At 38.4% G+C, this 14,902-nt stretch overlaps 1 protein-coding gene across 1 annotated transcript in view; it reads right to left on the bottom strand.

Moving 5' to 3' along the window:
* Positions 1-12,996, bottom strand: part of LONRF2 (LON peptidase N-terminal domain and ring finger 2) — a 46,227-nt gene extending 33,231 nt beyond the window's left edge. The window contains exons 1-2 of the mRNA XM_027069288.2: positions 12,241-12,996; positions 3,610-3,728 (exon numbers count right to left, since the gene is read on the bottom strand). Coding sequence (XP_026925089.1) covers positions 3,610-3,728; positions 12,241-12,916 — 795 coding nt within the window. The 5' untranslated portion in view covers positions 12,917-12,996. The remainder of the gene's footprint in view (positions 1-3,609; positions 3,729-12,240) is intronic.
* Between the last annotated feature and the right edge of the window lie 1,906 nt (positions 12,997-14,902).

Here is a 14,902-nt window from a genome sequence, read left to right as displayed (position 1 = left end):
GAAGTCTTAGAATCAAGTAGTATATTTCCTGGAACTCCATTCTTATATTTTAAAATTGTTTGCCTATTCTTTCCCTTGTATTTCCATAAATACACACAGACATATACATACATACACACATACATACGTATGTATATAATTTGTACTAATGAATAATTAGATATATACATATATACATTGAGGACAAATTCCCTAAATAAAAACAACACAGTCCCGATTAAAATTCTGATAGGCTTCTTTGCAGAATTTGGCAAATTAGCTCTATTTATTTGGGGAATTTGTCATCTTACTAAAATTGAGTCTTCTGATCCATGAACCTAGTATGTATTTATACTTATTTAAGTGCTACTTAATTTCTCTCAGCAATGGTTTATAGTTTTCAGTGTATAGATCTTTTAGGTACTTCGTTAACTTTATCACTAAACATGTCATGTTTCTTTAAGCTATTTTAACAATATTATTTTTAAAATTTCATTTTTACAATTATTTCATGTTGGTGTGTAGAAATATGATTGGTTTCATTTTTGCATATTCACCTTGTACAATGCAAGCTTTTTATAAATTTCTTGAGATTTCCTCACAATTATGTCAACTGTGAATAGACAGTATAACATTTTTCTCTCCATTATGTATGCCTTTTATTTCTTCCTTTTTTTTTTTTTTTTTTTTTGCTTTACCTTCCTGGTTAGGAACTCAAGTACCATATTGGTAAGTGGTAAAAGCAAATGTATTTATTGTTCTTGGTCTCAGTAGAAAGGCATTCCATTTCCTACCATTAAGTATGACGTTTGCTGTAAGGTTTTTCATAGATGCTCGTTACCAGATTGAGGAAATCCCTTGCTCTTCCTATTTCATTCAAAGTTTTAACATGAAGGATGTTCAATTTTATCAAGTGCTTTAGCTTCATTTATTGCTTTTTTTCAGTCTGCCAATACAAATTGATTTTCAAATGAGATAATGAGAGATAGTGGTTTGAAGTTTGTTTTTTAACATTTTTGCTTGGTTTTATTACAAAAATGCTGTTCTCATAAAATAACTGCTCCCTCGTTTTCTGTTTTACAGAAGAATTTTTGAAGGACTGGTATTATTTCTTTCTTAAATGTATGATAGAATTCAACAGTAATTCTATCTAGTCCTGATATTTGGTATGGGGCAGGGGGAGGTAATTAACTACAACTTTAATTTCTCTAAATAGAGATAGGGCTATTGAAGTTATCTACTTCTTGAATGGATAATGGCAGTTTGTGTCTTTCAAGGAGTTTGTTAACTTCTTCTATGTTGTTGAATGTATTAACACAAAGTTGTTCATGAAACTGTTCCTTTTTTATCCTTTTAATGTCTGTGGGATCTATAGTGATATCTCCACTTTCATTCATGATATTGGTAATCTGTGCATTCTCTCTTTCTTCCTGATTAGTCTGGTGAGATATATCAATTTCATTGATCTTTTCAAAAACGACAGGTTTTTGTTTCACTGACTTTTCTTTATTGTTTTTTGTCTTCCATTTATCGACTCCAACCTCTTCTATGTATTTTTTTTTGTTCTTTCTGCTTACCTTTGTTTTAATTTGCTCTTTTCTTAGTTTTTTTAAGGTGGAAACTTAGATCACTCATTTGAGAGCTTACTTCTTTAATAATTTATTCATGTTACAAATTTCCCTCAAAAAGTGGCTTTAGCTGCATATGACAAATTAGATATAATGTGCTTTTATTATCAATGATTTCAAAATATTTCCTGGTTTCCTTGTGATTTCTTCTTTGTTCTATGGATTGTTTAAAGGTGACCTAATTAAAAAATAGATATTTAAGGATTTGCTGGATATTTTACTATCATTGATTACTCTTTTCATTCTATTGTCAGTATATTCTTCAAGATTTCAATGATTTGAAATCTACTGAGACATGTTTTACCAGCATAGGATTCTATGAACATTAAAAAGCACAGGTATACTTACCCACTTAGATAAGGTCAAACTCATCACATGTCTATTTATATTTCTGAATGTGGTCAAATATTTTGTTAGCACTAACTTACCTCCGTTTGTACCAAAAGTTGTGAATCAGTATCAGCCATGGCTGGTAGCTTGAAAGGATAGTTTTGCCTGGATAAAACACATTGCTCTGGTAGCCCCCAACAGAAAACTCAATTGATTCTACAAGTGCTTCCATCTCAGCTCAGCCATAGTTGGACAACCTCATCCTTCCCTCAGTGCTTTCAACATACTTAACAATGTTGCTTCTGCCCTAATCTTTTAGTTATGATGTTAGCCTGGAAACAAATTTCTATCCTTCACATCTTAAAGTTATTTATCAGGGTACATTTCTGCTAAAGCTGTTCTTTACTAAGCATTTATCAAGAATTGAGGCCCACATATTTACAACAAATTCTAAAGACAGGACCAAAATCCCAAAAGCTAATGATGCATTTGCTGGGTCTCTTACAGTTAAAATTATCTATGTAACTTTGTAGTAATGAAGTCTGTCTTTTGTCACAGACACACTGCCAAGTTTTTAGCTGAAAGGCCAATATTGTGGAGAAGAAACTAGCTTCACAGGGTACTACAGGTCTACTGTCAGTCAGAAATACTAAGCTTATCATTCATAACAATTAAGGCTCAGTCACTGATGATGAAATTAGCTCAGAAGATTAACAGATCAAGGGATAGAAGAAAAGTCATCAAAAAAGGAGGAGAAAATGTCTTTAGTAAAGCAAGCAAGCAACAATACAGATTTCTGGACTTGGTCCAATAAACATTTGTTTCCCATCCTAAGGCTCATCCCTAATTCCAATTTAACACTCAATCTAATCTGAAAACACTTTGTTTTAAAGAACGGAAGGTTGGATGGAAGGAAGGAAAGGGCATCTTTTCTATTAACCTGGGTTAATGCCTCTTCAATGTCTCTAAAATGAAAATGATAAAAAGTAATACAGTGGGACAAAAATATTTTTAATTACTAGCTAATAGAGTATGCAATTGGTATTAATTTCATCACAAATTCTTTAAAACTTCAAAACCCCTTTTGGGTTTAAAATTCCAGAGATTCATGAAAAAAGCTACAACTTTAATTATGTGGCTTCTTAATCTTCAAGGGCAACTTAAGCTATTGTTATTACATTAACAAAGCTTATTCTGTGTCATCACAGAAATATTAGACCTTTCCAACACACAATAAAATTATTCCAAAATACGTACAAAACATTCATCCTTTCACTAACAACATTTATATGTTCCCTGCATAGCAGGGCCTGTTATTCATGATTATTTTACAATCTTCCTATTTAAAGTATAATTTTAAACATTTCCCCTGAACTCACAAATTTATCCAATTTTATCATTGTGTTTATGTACTTATTTAGTATATAAGGTATATCATTCGGCTCAATATCTCCTAAGAATAATCTAAATTAGTGTTTCTTAATTAAATCCAGCTGGGAACATTTTGATCTTCTAAACTGAGTTGGTTTATCATGAAGTGAATTGCTACATTGCTATTATTGATGGATATATACACTGTGTGTAGGTACCTCATCACAGTCATCTTAGTTTATTCTTAAGAAAATCCCATAAACTTACATTTCTTATCTCTAAAACCAGCCAATACAAATACCTTAGTCAAGAGAGGTTCATTCTGACAAACTGCATTGGCATCCTGTAGAGCCTGCTCATAGTTCTTCATGGTTAAATACAACTCTGCTCGCAGCAGCAATAACGAATTATCTCTAGGAACTGAAAGACACAGGGAATAGAAAAAAATTAAAATGACTACATTTAAAAACAAATCTTTAAGTCACTAAAAATAATAAACTGGAAAGTAAATATAAAGGCAAAATAAATACTTCCTCCCTCAAATTATAATGTGGTTTAGTAACTTGATACATATATTTTACACAGCTTCTCTCAGGAAAACAGATGATTGGCAAGACTTCAAAATGCAGCCAGAGGGGCACCCGAGTGGCTCAGCCGGTCAAGCGTCTGACTTTGGCTCGTGTCATGATCTCACTGTTCATGATCTTTGTGCTGACAGCTTAGAGCCTGGAGCCTGCTTCAGATTGTGTCTCCCTCTCTCTCTGTCCATCCCCAGCTTGCTGTTTCTGACTCTCAAAAATAAATAAATGTTGAAATGCACCCAGAAAAAGACACTAGGAACAACATAAGTTGCAATAATACTGAGTAAATGCTGAAGCATCCTAATGCTATAACTACATATTAAAAAGAAAAGATTGAAAATAATTTTTTGAAATTACACAAGGAAATTCACGCTCAAGAAACTAACAGGCAGCTGGGTGGCTCAGTCAGTTAAGTGTCTGACTCTTGATTTCAGCTCAGGTCATGATCTCACAGTCACGAGATCAAGCTCCATGCATTGGGCTCCACTCTGACATGGAGACTGCTTGGGATTCTCTCTCTCCCTGTCAAAATAAATAAACATTTTATAAAATAGTTTAAGAAACTAAAAAAAATAAAGCACATAATTTGCTTTCCTATATAACTGCATGGATGTGGACTTGTCATCATAATTGTACCTATAGTATGTTAAGTGGGAAAATGAGGGAAAAAAATAACTGCCTTTTCCCTAGAGTCCTCAAACAGATGGAAGCTTGAGAACTGCTCATATGAGACTATGGACAGAGCCTAGCTATGCAAAGGCCAAGAGTGACTCTATGAACTATGATATGTAGTATATGAAGTCATTGACTTGGCAAGGTACCATGGAAAAGTGACAGAGCTCATGAAAGCCATTTTTCATACTGCTGGACCCGGTTCACTCTATATACTCATTGCAGGATCTTTGTAATACAGCTATAGCATTTCATTTTAATTGATAAGAAATATTCTCAGTACCTAAAATATGTTCTCATCTCTCTACCTAATACCCATTTCAGTTTGCTCCAAATCCTTGACCTTGGCTCTTTCTCAAACTAGCCACTTGGAACTTTGCAAATGCTACTACATCTCCTCTTAGTTTATGTAGGTAACTGAGCAAGTGTGCATAACAAATCATACAAAAAGATATTACAGCCACTGCTTGTAACTGTGTTATCGCTGCATATGTGTTTCATAGAGCAATGTATGACAAGGAAAAAAATGGGAAAAAGAGGAAAGAAATGGCAAGAAAGGAGAATCTAACAATAAAAGTTGAATCCTTTAAAATAACATTGGTGAGAGTTAAGGATCGACAACTTTTTTCTGTTAAAATCAAACAGTAAATATTTTACGTTTTGCAGGCCAGTTAGAAGCTTGAGGATATTGTACAAGAACAGAATTATCTGGGTAAGGGATAACATTTTCCTTAAAATTCAAAGTTAATGTTCCCTATCATCAAAATAAATTGAAGATGTTCATGTGTTGGTTATGATCTGTAATGAGATTTTTCATATTTCATCTTTGAAAACACACATAGGTACTATAAAATACGGATGTCCATCCACAAGCATAAAATTTTTAATTGAGCATTTGATTGCTTGGGAGTTATTTGCAGAATTCTATTAGATTCTTCTTATATCTTTAGTATGTCATTATACAGTAAATGTAGTTACAGATTATTCATTTCCAACTAAAGATTAAGTGAAATCTCCTCAAACTGCACAGTTAAATGCATTATCAAGTACAGAAAAAACCTTTGGAGATTTTGGAAATCTCAAACAAAAAAATGCTTCTAGAACTATAGTTCAAGCTTGAAATATACACTTGCTGCAAGCGTGAGAATGAAGTTCTCCCACCTTGCTCCCACTTGAATCTTCTAAACAACCATATCATATGCTAACAATCAGCTTTGACTGTGGCATTCTAAATTTTATTTCGTGTTTCTTTTCACTCCCACGTTGCAGTAACAGGGGAGACAGCAACAGCAGACATTTTGCTCTTATTCTTGAATTTGAAAAAGGATATGTATAATGTTTTAACATGAAATATGCTTATGGTAAACTCTTGACAGAGAATATTTATCAAATTAGGTAAGTTCCCTCCTATTCCTAGTTTTCTATATAGGCATTATAAAAAGTGGCTGTTGAATTTTATAGAATGCTCTTTCAACATGTGGGAGATTACATGAAATATATCTCCTTTAATCTGTCCTTACAGTGAATTGCATTGAACAATTTGTCTAATACTGAATTATCCTTATATTCTTAGAATAAGCACATCTTGACCTTAACTCTTATTATATTGCTGGATTCAAATACTGACAAGTTTAAGGTTTTGGCAACCATGTATATACGTAAGACTAGTCTACAAAATTTTTCCTAGGCTTTACCTGATTATAATATCAAGGTTATATTAATCTTATAAAATTAAATGTGGGGCACCTGGGTGGCTCAGTCAGTTGAGTGTCTGACTCTTGATTTCAGCTCAGGTCATGAACCCAGGGTCGTGGGATTGAGCCCCACGTCAGTGTGGGCCTGCGTAAAACTCTCTCTCTCCCTCTACCCCTCTACCCCATTCATGCATTCTAAAATAAAACAATGAAAAATCTTCCATATCTCTCCATGATCTGAAATGAAAGTTTATCTTCCTTGAAAGTTTGTTAAAACTTGTTTGATCTTAGTGTTTTGTTTTGTTTGTCAAAAGAAAAGCCCCAAGTAGCACTTCTATTTCATTTATTTTTGGTCAGCGTTAGGCTTTTATTTCTTCCCGGGTAAATTTTGATAATTTATAGTTTCCTTAAAACTGTCCCTTTTTGGGGCGCCTGGGTGGCTCAGTCAGTTGAGCGTCCGACTTCAGCTCAGGTCACAATCTCACGGTTCGTGAGTTCGAGCCCCGCGTCGGGCTCTGGGCTGATGGCTCAGAGCCTGAAGCCTGCTTCGGATTCTGTGTCTCCCTCTCTCTCTGCCCCTCCCCCATTCATGCTCTGTCTCTCTCTGTCTCAAAAATAAATAAACATTAAAAAAATTTTAAAAAAAACTGTCCCTTGTTTAGAGGCTTTAAAATCTGTTATATTCCTTTACATCTGCAATTCTGCTACTTCTTCACTCCTGATCCTACTGTTTGTGGTTTGCTTCTTCTTCATTACATTTGCCAAACATTTGTTTCTTTTGTTGGTCTTTGTAATGAACCAGCTTCTGACTTCTTAACCAACTCAATCTTTTTGTTTCACTAATGTTTTCTTCATGATCTCTTTGCTTACACTTGTGTTACCTTAATTGATTTTGACAAAGTTTTTGCAGTGAAAAACACTCTTCATTTGCATTTGTTTTTAATCATTCTTTTCTAATAAATGCATTTAAGCCTCTACTCCACACATTCTAAAGGCTATTTTTAATGAAGTCCAAAAAAGTCACTTCCCATCCAGACACTGAATGAATCAGACTGTTTTCTCTGTTGACTTCTACCATTTATGAAGCCAGAGCTTCATAATTTAATCTTTTAAAATATTTCTAATAAATCTCTACACATTTTGCAACCATTAAGCCTTAAGCTTAATAAAACTGAGAAAAATTTATGGAAGAATCACTAAAAAAATCAATGGAAGAGGAAAAGCAACTTAAAATTCTTTGTATGAAGACAGCTTATGGAAGAAAAATGCACATGTGCACCTTCCAAGAAACTGACACAAATATCCAAAGGGTTTATCAATTAACCCCTGTATGGGGAAATGAGTCAAAAAGAGTATAGTCTGAGAACCTGGCATTGTGAGGAAGAGAAGAGATAATCTACTCTCTACATTTGTGTTTAGGGTTAATCTAAGGCTGTTTTCCTCCAACTCCAACCCAGAGTTGTCATAGTGTTTGGAGCTAGTTACCGGTGTAAAATGTGTCAAATGAGTGGACAGTGGTGAGAAGTAGAGAACTGTACAAGTGTTATTTATTTTTTTAAGTTTATTTTGAGAGAGAGAGCATGTGCATGGAAGTGGGGGGGGTGGGCGGAGAGGGAGAGAGAGAGAGAAAAAGAGAGAGAGAGAGAGAGAGAGAGAGAGAGAGAGAATCCTAAGCAGCCTCTGCACTGTCAGCACAGACTCCTACTCAGGGCTCGATCTCACAACGAGATCATGATCTGAGCCAAAATCAAGAGTGGGATGCGTAATCAACTGAGCCACCTAGGCATCCCAAGTATTATTTAGAAAGAGCTGAGTGAGTGGAGACATAAAGCAAGGACAGCTATGTAGTGGTCCCAATAAATAGAATAAACGGCAATTCTCCTCAGAGGTTATTTGTTCAAAGTGATGTAGGACTCAAAAGTCAAGGCCACAAATTTTAAGTGTGTATCTTAAACTTTTATATACCTACACACCTGAATGGTCACCACCCAGATCAGGACCTAAGAAGGCTACTTCGTGCACTTTCTCAGGTAGTACACTTTCCTGAGGGGAACCACCATCTGACATCTATCATCATTAGATTACTTGAGCCTGTTTATGAACTTAGCATGGGGTTATATGAATAGAATGTACTCTTTTGTACAGGTCACTCAGTATCATTCTGTGAGATTCCTCCACATTGCTGTATGTCTCAGTTTTTTTCTTTTTAATAAACTGTTGCATAATACACTGTATGACTTGACTTACATACTTATTCTACCACTGGGTTGTTATCTAAATGTTTTTTTGGCACATATATCTAGAAATGAACATTCTTGTATATTACTTTTAGTGGACATAAGCATTAATTTCTACTTGATATATACTCAAGAGTGGAAATGTGCCAGAGGTTATATCTATGTTTAAACTTACTTGGTACTCCCAAACATACTTAACTTGTACCAATTTGCACTTCCCACAGCTATGTTAAGAGTCCCGTTTACTTCAAATACTTGCCAGAACTAGGTACCATGACCCTTTCATTTTCATCATTCTGAAAGACATGTAGTAATATTTTAGTTTAAATTTTCAATTGATCAGTAATTACTTTGGGTACCCTTTCATATATTTATTGTCATTTGAGATCCAATTTACAAAGCATCTGTTCAATCTGCCTATTATTTAGATAGACTTCCTATTTTCCTCTTGAACTGTAGGCATTCTTTCAACATTCTGGATTCGCATTTTCATTTGGATATATTACAAATACACATCACCCTTTCACTCTTTGGGGGGTCTCTAAGGAAGAGAAGTTATTAATTTTAAATTGAATTTATCTATCTTTTCCTGTATGGATATGTTTTTTGTGTCTTAAGAAAAAAAAAAAGAACTGCCTAACAATCATGAAAATATTGTATGATTTTAGATATGGGATTATAATTTCCATGTATGGTGTGTAGTGGGCATCTAGGTTCATTTTTTTACCAAATGGATATGCACCAGACTCAGACTATTTAAAAGCCTTTTTCCCTCATTGAATTCTTTTGGCATCTTTGTAGCAAACCAAGTGACCATGTATGTGAGAGTCAGTTTCTATGTGTCTAAACTTGGGCCAATACAACTCTGTGCTAGTTACTGCAGCTACATTATAGTAAGTCTCGGTATCTTACAGGTATCAGTTCTCCAGCTTTGTTATTTTTCTTCATTATTGCCTTGGCCATTCATCAACTTCCACCAAAACCCCTAGCTAAAATTCTGACTGAGAACGCACTCAATCTATAGTTCCATATGCACAGAACTGACATCAATACTGAGTTTTTCAATCTGTGAAAATAACATATGTTTCCATTTACTTAAGTCAATTGTAATTTCTCCCAGAAATATTTTGTATTTTCAGTGTAGAGGTCTTGAACAACTTTCAGATATTTCAACATTTACTCCAAAGAATTTTTGTTATATAAATGGGCTTTCTTTCTGTTTGTTTTTTTACTAGGTATATATATCAGTGATCTTTCTATATTAACCTTATAGTCAACAATCTTAATAATTTGCTTATAATTTCTAACAGTTCAAATATTCCTCTGGAGTTTCTACGTACTCCAGCATGTCATCTACAAATAGTAAGTTTTATTTTTCCAATCTTAATACCTTTTATTTTCTCATTGTACTAGCTAAAATCTTAATACAATGCTGAATGAATGGCAGTGATGGCAGGTGAACACCCTTGTCAACCTTTTCCTTCAGTAGTAAAACATTCAATATTTCATCATTACAATGGTTGCTACAGATTTTTGTATATACTCCTTAACATATTAAGAAATTCCCTTTTATTCCAACTTTCCTGAGAGATCCATTCTCTATTCTGTAGATGCAGTGAATTACATTGGTTGATTTATAATGATTAAAACATTTGACAATGATTGAATAATGACATTTTACTTGACCATGATGTGTTTTAAGTGTACCACTGGATTCAATCTGCCAATATTTTGCCCCCCCCCCCCCCCCAGAGGTAACCACTGCCCTTACTTCCAACATGCTATAATAGTTTTGCGTATTTGGACTTACAAAAAAATAGAATCAGATCATAAAAATGCCTTTGAGTCTTGGCTTCTTTCACCCAACATTATGTCTGTGATTTGTCCACATTGTAGTGTGTGTGTCTGTAGCCGGTTTACTTTCTTTCTATACAGTATTAGAAAAGGCATTTATTCTCTTCCTACTTAGCCATTCATTCTGTTCTTATTGGACATGTGGGTTGCTTCTACTTCAGGGCTATCTCTAAATAAGGATATACACTCTTGCACATTCTTATAATTCTCTCAGTGCACATATACATGCACCTGGTTGAAACAGCTTGGCCAAAAGTCACATTTAATATTTTCAGATATTATAAGCAATTTTCCAGGTGTACAATTCACAGATCTGCAGTATATATGATAATCCTCATTTTATCCATCTTCTCCAACAGTTGGTATTGTGATCTTCTACATTTCCAGCAGCTGTTTTTAAAAGTTCTAGATTTCCACTAATACAGTTGCCACTAGCTACATGTGGCTACTGGGCAACTAAAATGGGACTAGAGGAACAAAGTTATTAACTTTTTAATTAATTGAAATTTAAATTTGAAACCTGATACCCTATTGACTAGTGGAAAACTTTTAATTTGGAACTTCAATATGCCAACCTAGTTTTTCAACTCTAAATATTAAAAAATCTAAATATAAAGCAAGTATTTCTGATGAAAAATTTGTGCCCAAATTGGGGTGGGCAGGGCATGTAAAACACATAATGCATTTGAAAGGTTGGTTTAAAAAAAAAAAGTAAAATCTCCATCATTTTTTATATTGAAGGTATGCTGAAATAGTATTTTGAATGTATAGGTTTAAAAAATAGTGTTAAGATAAATTTCATCTGCTTCTTTTTACCTTTTACATGTGACTACTAGAAATTTAAAATTGCATATATGTGGTTACACAGTATTTCCACTGGATAGTGCTGTTCCACCTTGCACGTGCATGAACAAGATGGACAAAAGTTCAGAAACATGCAGCCATATTAAGGTATGGAATATACTGGCTGCAGAAATGGTACACAATATTTTTTTACATAAAGCAATTCAACTGTTCTACTCCAACAAAGCATCTCCCAACTTAGATATAGGTGTGCTCTCAAAAAGGGAAAACCTTAACTCTGAATTTAAAATAAAATGGATGAGCACAGCATACAAGACTCTTAGTAACAGAGATTAAACCAAGTCTTCTTGGCCAGTGATTTAAATCACATACAACCTGTAAAAAAACAGTGAAGCCAAATCACCCTCCACACACACTTCACCCCAATAACTGTCAATAGAGCATATGGCAGTGGGAATCAAATACAATGACAGGAAATTTGGTCTTTTAAATTACATATTCTTAACAGGTGGGCTGGAGTGGGGGGTGGGTAGGAAATCAGAGGTCCTTTGTGCTGGTCACAGATTTCAGTTATTTTTTAAAACTTAAACACACACACACACACTAGTTAATGTAATTAATAAGCTAATTACACGACGTCTAATGCCCTTTGAGAGAGAACGTACAAGTAACAAAAGCAGAATGGAAGGCGATCCTTCCTGGATTCATTAGCTGAAACCCCCAGAGCAAATCCTTCCACATCACAAGGCAACGGTCCTAGTGCGCCTCTAGGGTGCTGGTTATTTGCACATTCCTGCTGGACAAGTAAAAACACTAGGTCATCCTCCCACTCCTGGACAGCTGAGATGGGAGTAAAAGACAGTCCTGGCCTTACAGGGTTACTCAGGAAGGCTGCGGAGGTACCGGCTGCGGAGGTAAAAGACGCAACCAGCGGGGCGCACCTGCCCTCTGACACCAGCCACTCTGGGTGCAGGTTCATCTTACCACCTTTATCAAGAGAATAACCCTTACGCCTGAACAAAGCTCTCCACGCCCACCCCTGCATCGACAGGTGGGCAGGCCGGCGGGCCAACTCCCAAGGCCGACTTACCTAGATCCAGAGCCTGGTCGCACCTGAGCAGTGCGGCCTCGGGCTGCTGCTGGCGCTGCAGACTCCGCGCCTGGCCCGCCAGCCTGCGCACACGGCACTCGGTCGGAAAGCACTTCTCCAGCAGGCCGCTCAGCACCACGTTGACTCGCCGCGCCTGCGGCCGGACAGGGCCGGACTCCACGCAGCGCTTGCACACCGTCAGCCCGCACGGCAGGGTCACCGGCTTGTGCAGCAGCCGCTGGCAGCGCGGGCAGCCCAGCAGATCACGGGGCGCGGCGGGCGCCGAGGCCGGCTGCTCCCCACGCGGCTCCTCGGGGGCGCGGCCCGGCCCCGCAGCCGGCAGCCGCCACTCTCTCTGGCCCAGGGCGCGCGCGAGACCGCCCGCCAACTCCCCCAGCTCCTCCGGCCGCAGCGCCCCGAGCCGCGCCGCCCCGCGGAACGCACCCAAGGCCTCGGGGAGCCGGCCGGCACGGGCCAGCGCGTCCCCCAGCCGCAGGCACAGGCCGCGGTCCGGCTGCGCCAGCCCGGCCAGCATCGAGCGGAAGAGCTCCGCGGCCATCTCATACTCGCCGGCGCGGAAGGCTTCATCGCCCTTCTCCAGGCGCTTGGCGAAAGGCTCCCCGCAGTCGCAGCCGGGGCACTGGGGCGGCGGCGGCGGGACCGGCTCGGGGCTCATAGCCTCGAGCCTGCGGCCCCGTAGGCCCGGACGGGAGAAGCCTAGGCAAGCGGATGCTCTGCTGCCTGGGGCGCGGCGGCGGGAGCGCGGCCGCCGCCTTCTCCGAGAGCCACGCGCGTCTGGAGGCGGCCGCTACGGGCCACCGCGACCACTGGCACGGGCAGGGGCAAGAATGCGGCGGTGTCCCCCACGCGGCGTGGGCCGCCGGTCCCGCAGGACCACAACCGGACCCGGGCGGGGGCGAGGCAGGCACGGCCCGAGCCCCCGCGCACGCGAAGCGCCTTTCTTGCCCCGCTCGCTTATGTAACCCAGGCCGCCTGTGAGAACGCGGCGACCCCCTCCCCACCTCCGCGTCTCCTGCAAACGCTCTCGCCACCGCGTCTCGGGGCGGCTGGGCGCGTGTGTGCGTGCGCGTTCACCTACACGTGCACTTTGCGGCGCGCTCTCTTCCCGCAGCCGCGGCCGTGCCTGGAACAGGTGTCCGCGGCCGGTTGGGCGCCCAGCCCTGTCCCGCTTTCCCAGAGGCCTGGCCGCCGAGACAACCTGTGGCCGCGATTCAAAAGAGAACCGAGGCAGTTACCGAGCACATCACGAATTTGATTTAGGAAATTGTCTTAAGTGACAGGGAAGCCTGAAGTGGGTACTGAACAGATGTCCAGCAAGCTTCCTAACGGAACTCTGAATTTTAGACTGAAACATTTTAGAACTCTAATTTAGAATAGTTTTAAAAGAGAACGTAAAGGAATACCGTGCTAGGTGTTGGGAGAGGAGGGATTTTCCAAGTGGACGTTGTACTGTGCCCTTGATTTAGGAAGCAGAAATATAATTTTTTTCAATGTCTCCTAACGTAGAGTATCGCAGACAGAAGTTGCTGGAAGGAGGGAGTTAAAAGCTGTATTGGTATATAAGCAAGGACTAAATGTTCCTTCTGTGATCATTAGCCAGTTTTTAGTGTACTCACTGCACATAGCCTATTGTCTCCTTATTGTTCCACCATTTATTTTATGCTCTGTATTTGAATGCAATAAAACGCAACATTCCAGAATCCATATGTTCATTATGTCAAGTCTAAATTTAAGTTTGTGAGGTTTAACATTAAAACGATGACTAAAGAAAATATAAAATACCTTAATCAAATCTGGTTTTGGGGAAGGGGAAATGCTTCCTCATCAAGCAAGGAGAGAAAACTAGGTCAATTCACCAAAGGGAAAAGGAGACAACATTAGCCAATCTTCAAGTCCTATAATACAAATGCAACATCCCACCACCTCCCATCCCATGAATCATTCCATGAATGATTTCCACCCCCAGCTCTCTATTTTTTACTGTAACAGTTGTAGTCAAAATAGGTTTTGATCTGTTTCTCAACACTCAACTATTCCCAATTCTTTTTTATCTACTTTCTTTATTTTTTAATTTTTTAATTTTTTTATCTACTTTCTTTATACAGTAACAATTCACTTGAAAGTTGCTTATTCCACAAATTTACAACCAACAACAAGAAAACTAGGAGGAAAAAAGCTTCTGAATAGTTACATTGGTGCTACAAAGATGATACACTGTTGTTTGAGTGTCTGACTTGCTCCGGCTCATGTCATGATTTCACAGTTGGTGAGTTTGAGCCCAGGTCATGATCTCACAGTTTGTGAGCCCTGTGACAAGCTCTGTGCTAACAGCTTGGAGCCTGATTCATGTTCTGTGTCTCCCTCTCTCTGCCCCTCCCACCCTCATACTCTGTCTCTCTGTCAAAAATAAATTAAAAAAAAAACATTTAAAAACTTTTTAAAAAATTTTTAAAAAGACGATACACTAAAGATTATGAAACCAAAGGATCTCAGATCCTGTTTGTTCTTATTTTACACAGATTTCCACTAAGAGAACAGAAAAGAGAAACTTGTTGGAGGCATATGTGATGAGAACAAGAAATGTTTAAAGCAAAAATATTACTTTATTGTGAGGTTTACAGTGTATGTAGAAAGAAAATCT

The sequence above is a fragment of the Acinonyx jubatus genome, chromosome A3 (genome assembly GCF_027475565.1).
Source record: "Acinonyx jubatus isolate Ajub_Pintada_27869175 chromosome A3, VMU_Ajub_asm_v1.0, whole genome shotgun sequence".
Taxonomy (NCBI): domain Eukaryota; kingdom Metazoa; phylum Chordata; class Mammalia; order Carnivora; family Felidae; genus Acinonyx; species Acinonyx jubatus.
The sequence above is the reverse complement of the archived record's forward strand: the minus strand, read 5'-3'. Positions and strand labels throughout refer to the sequence as shown.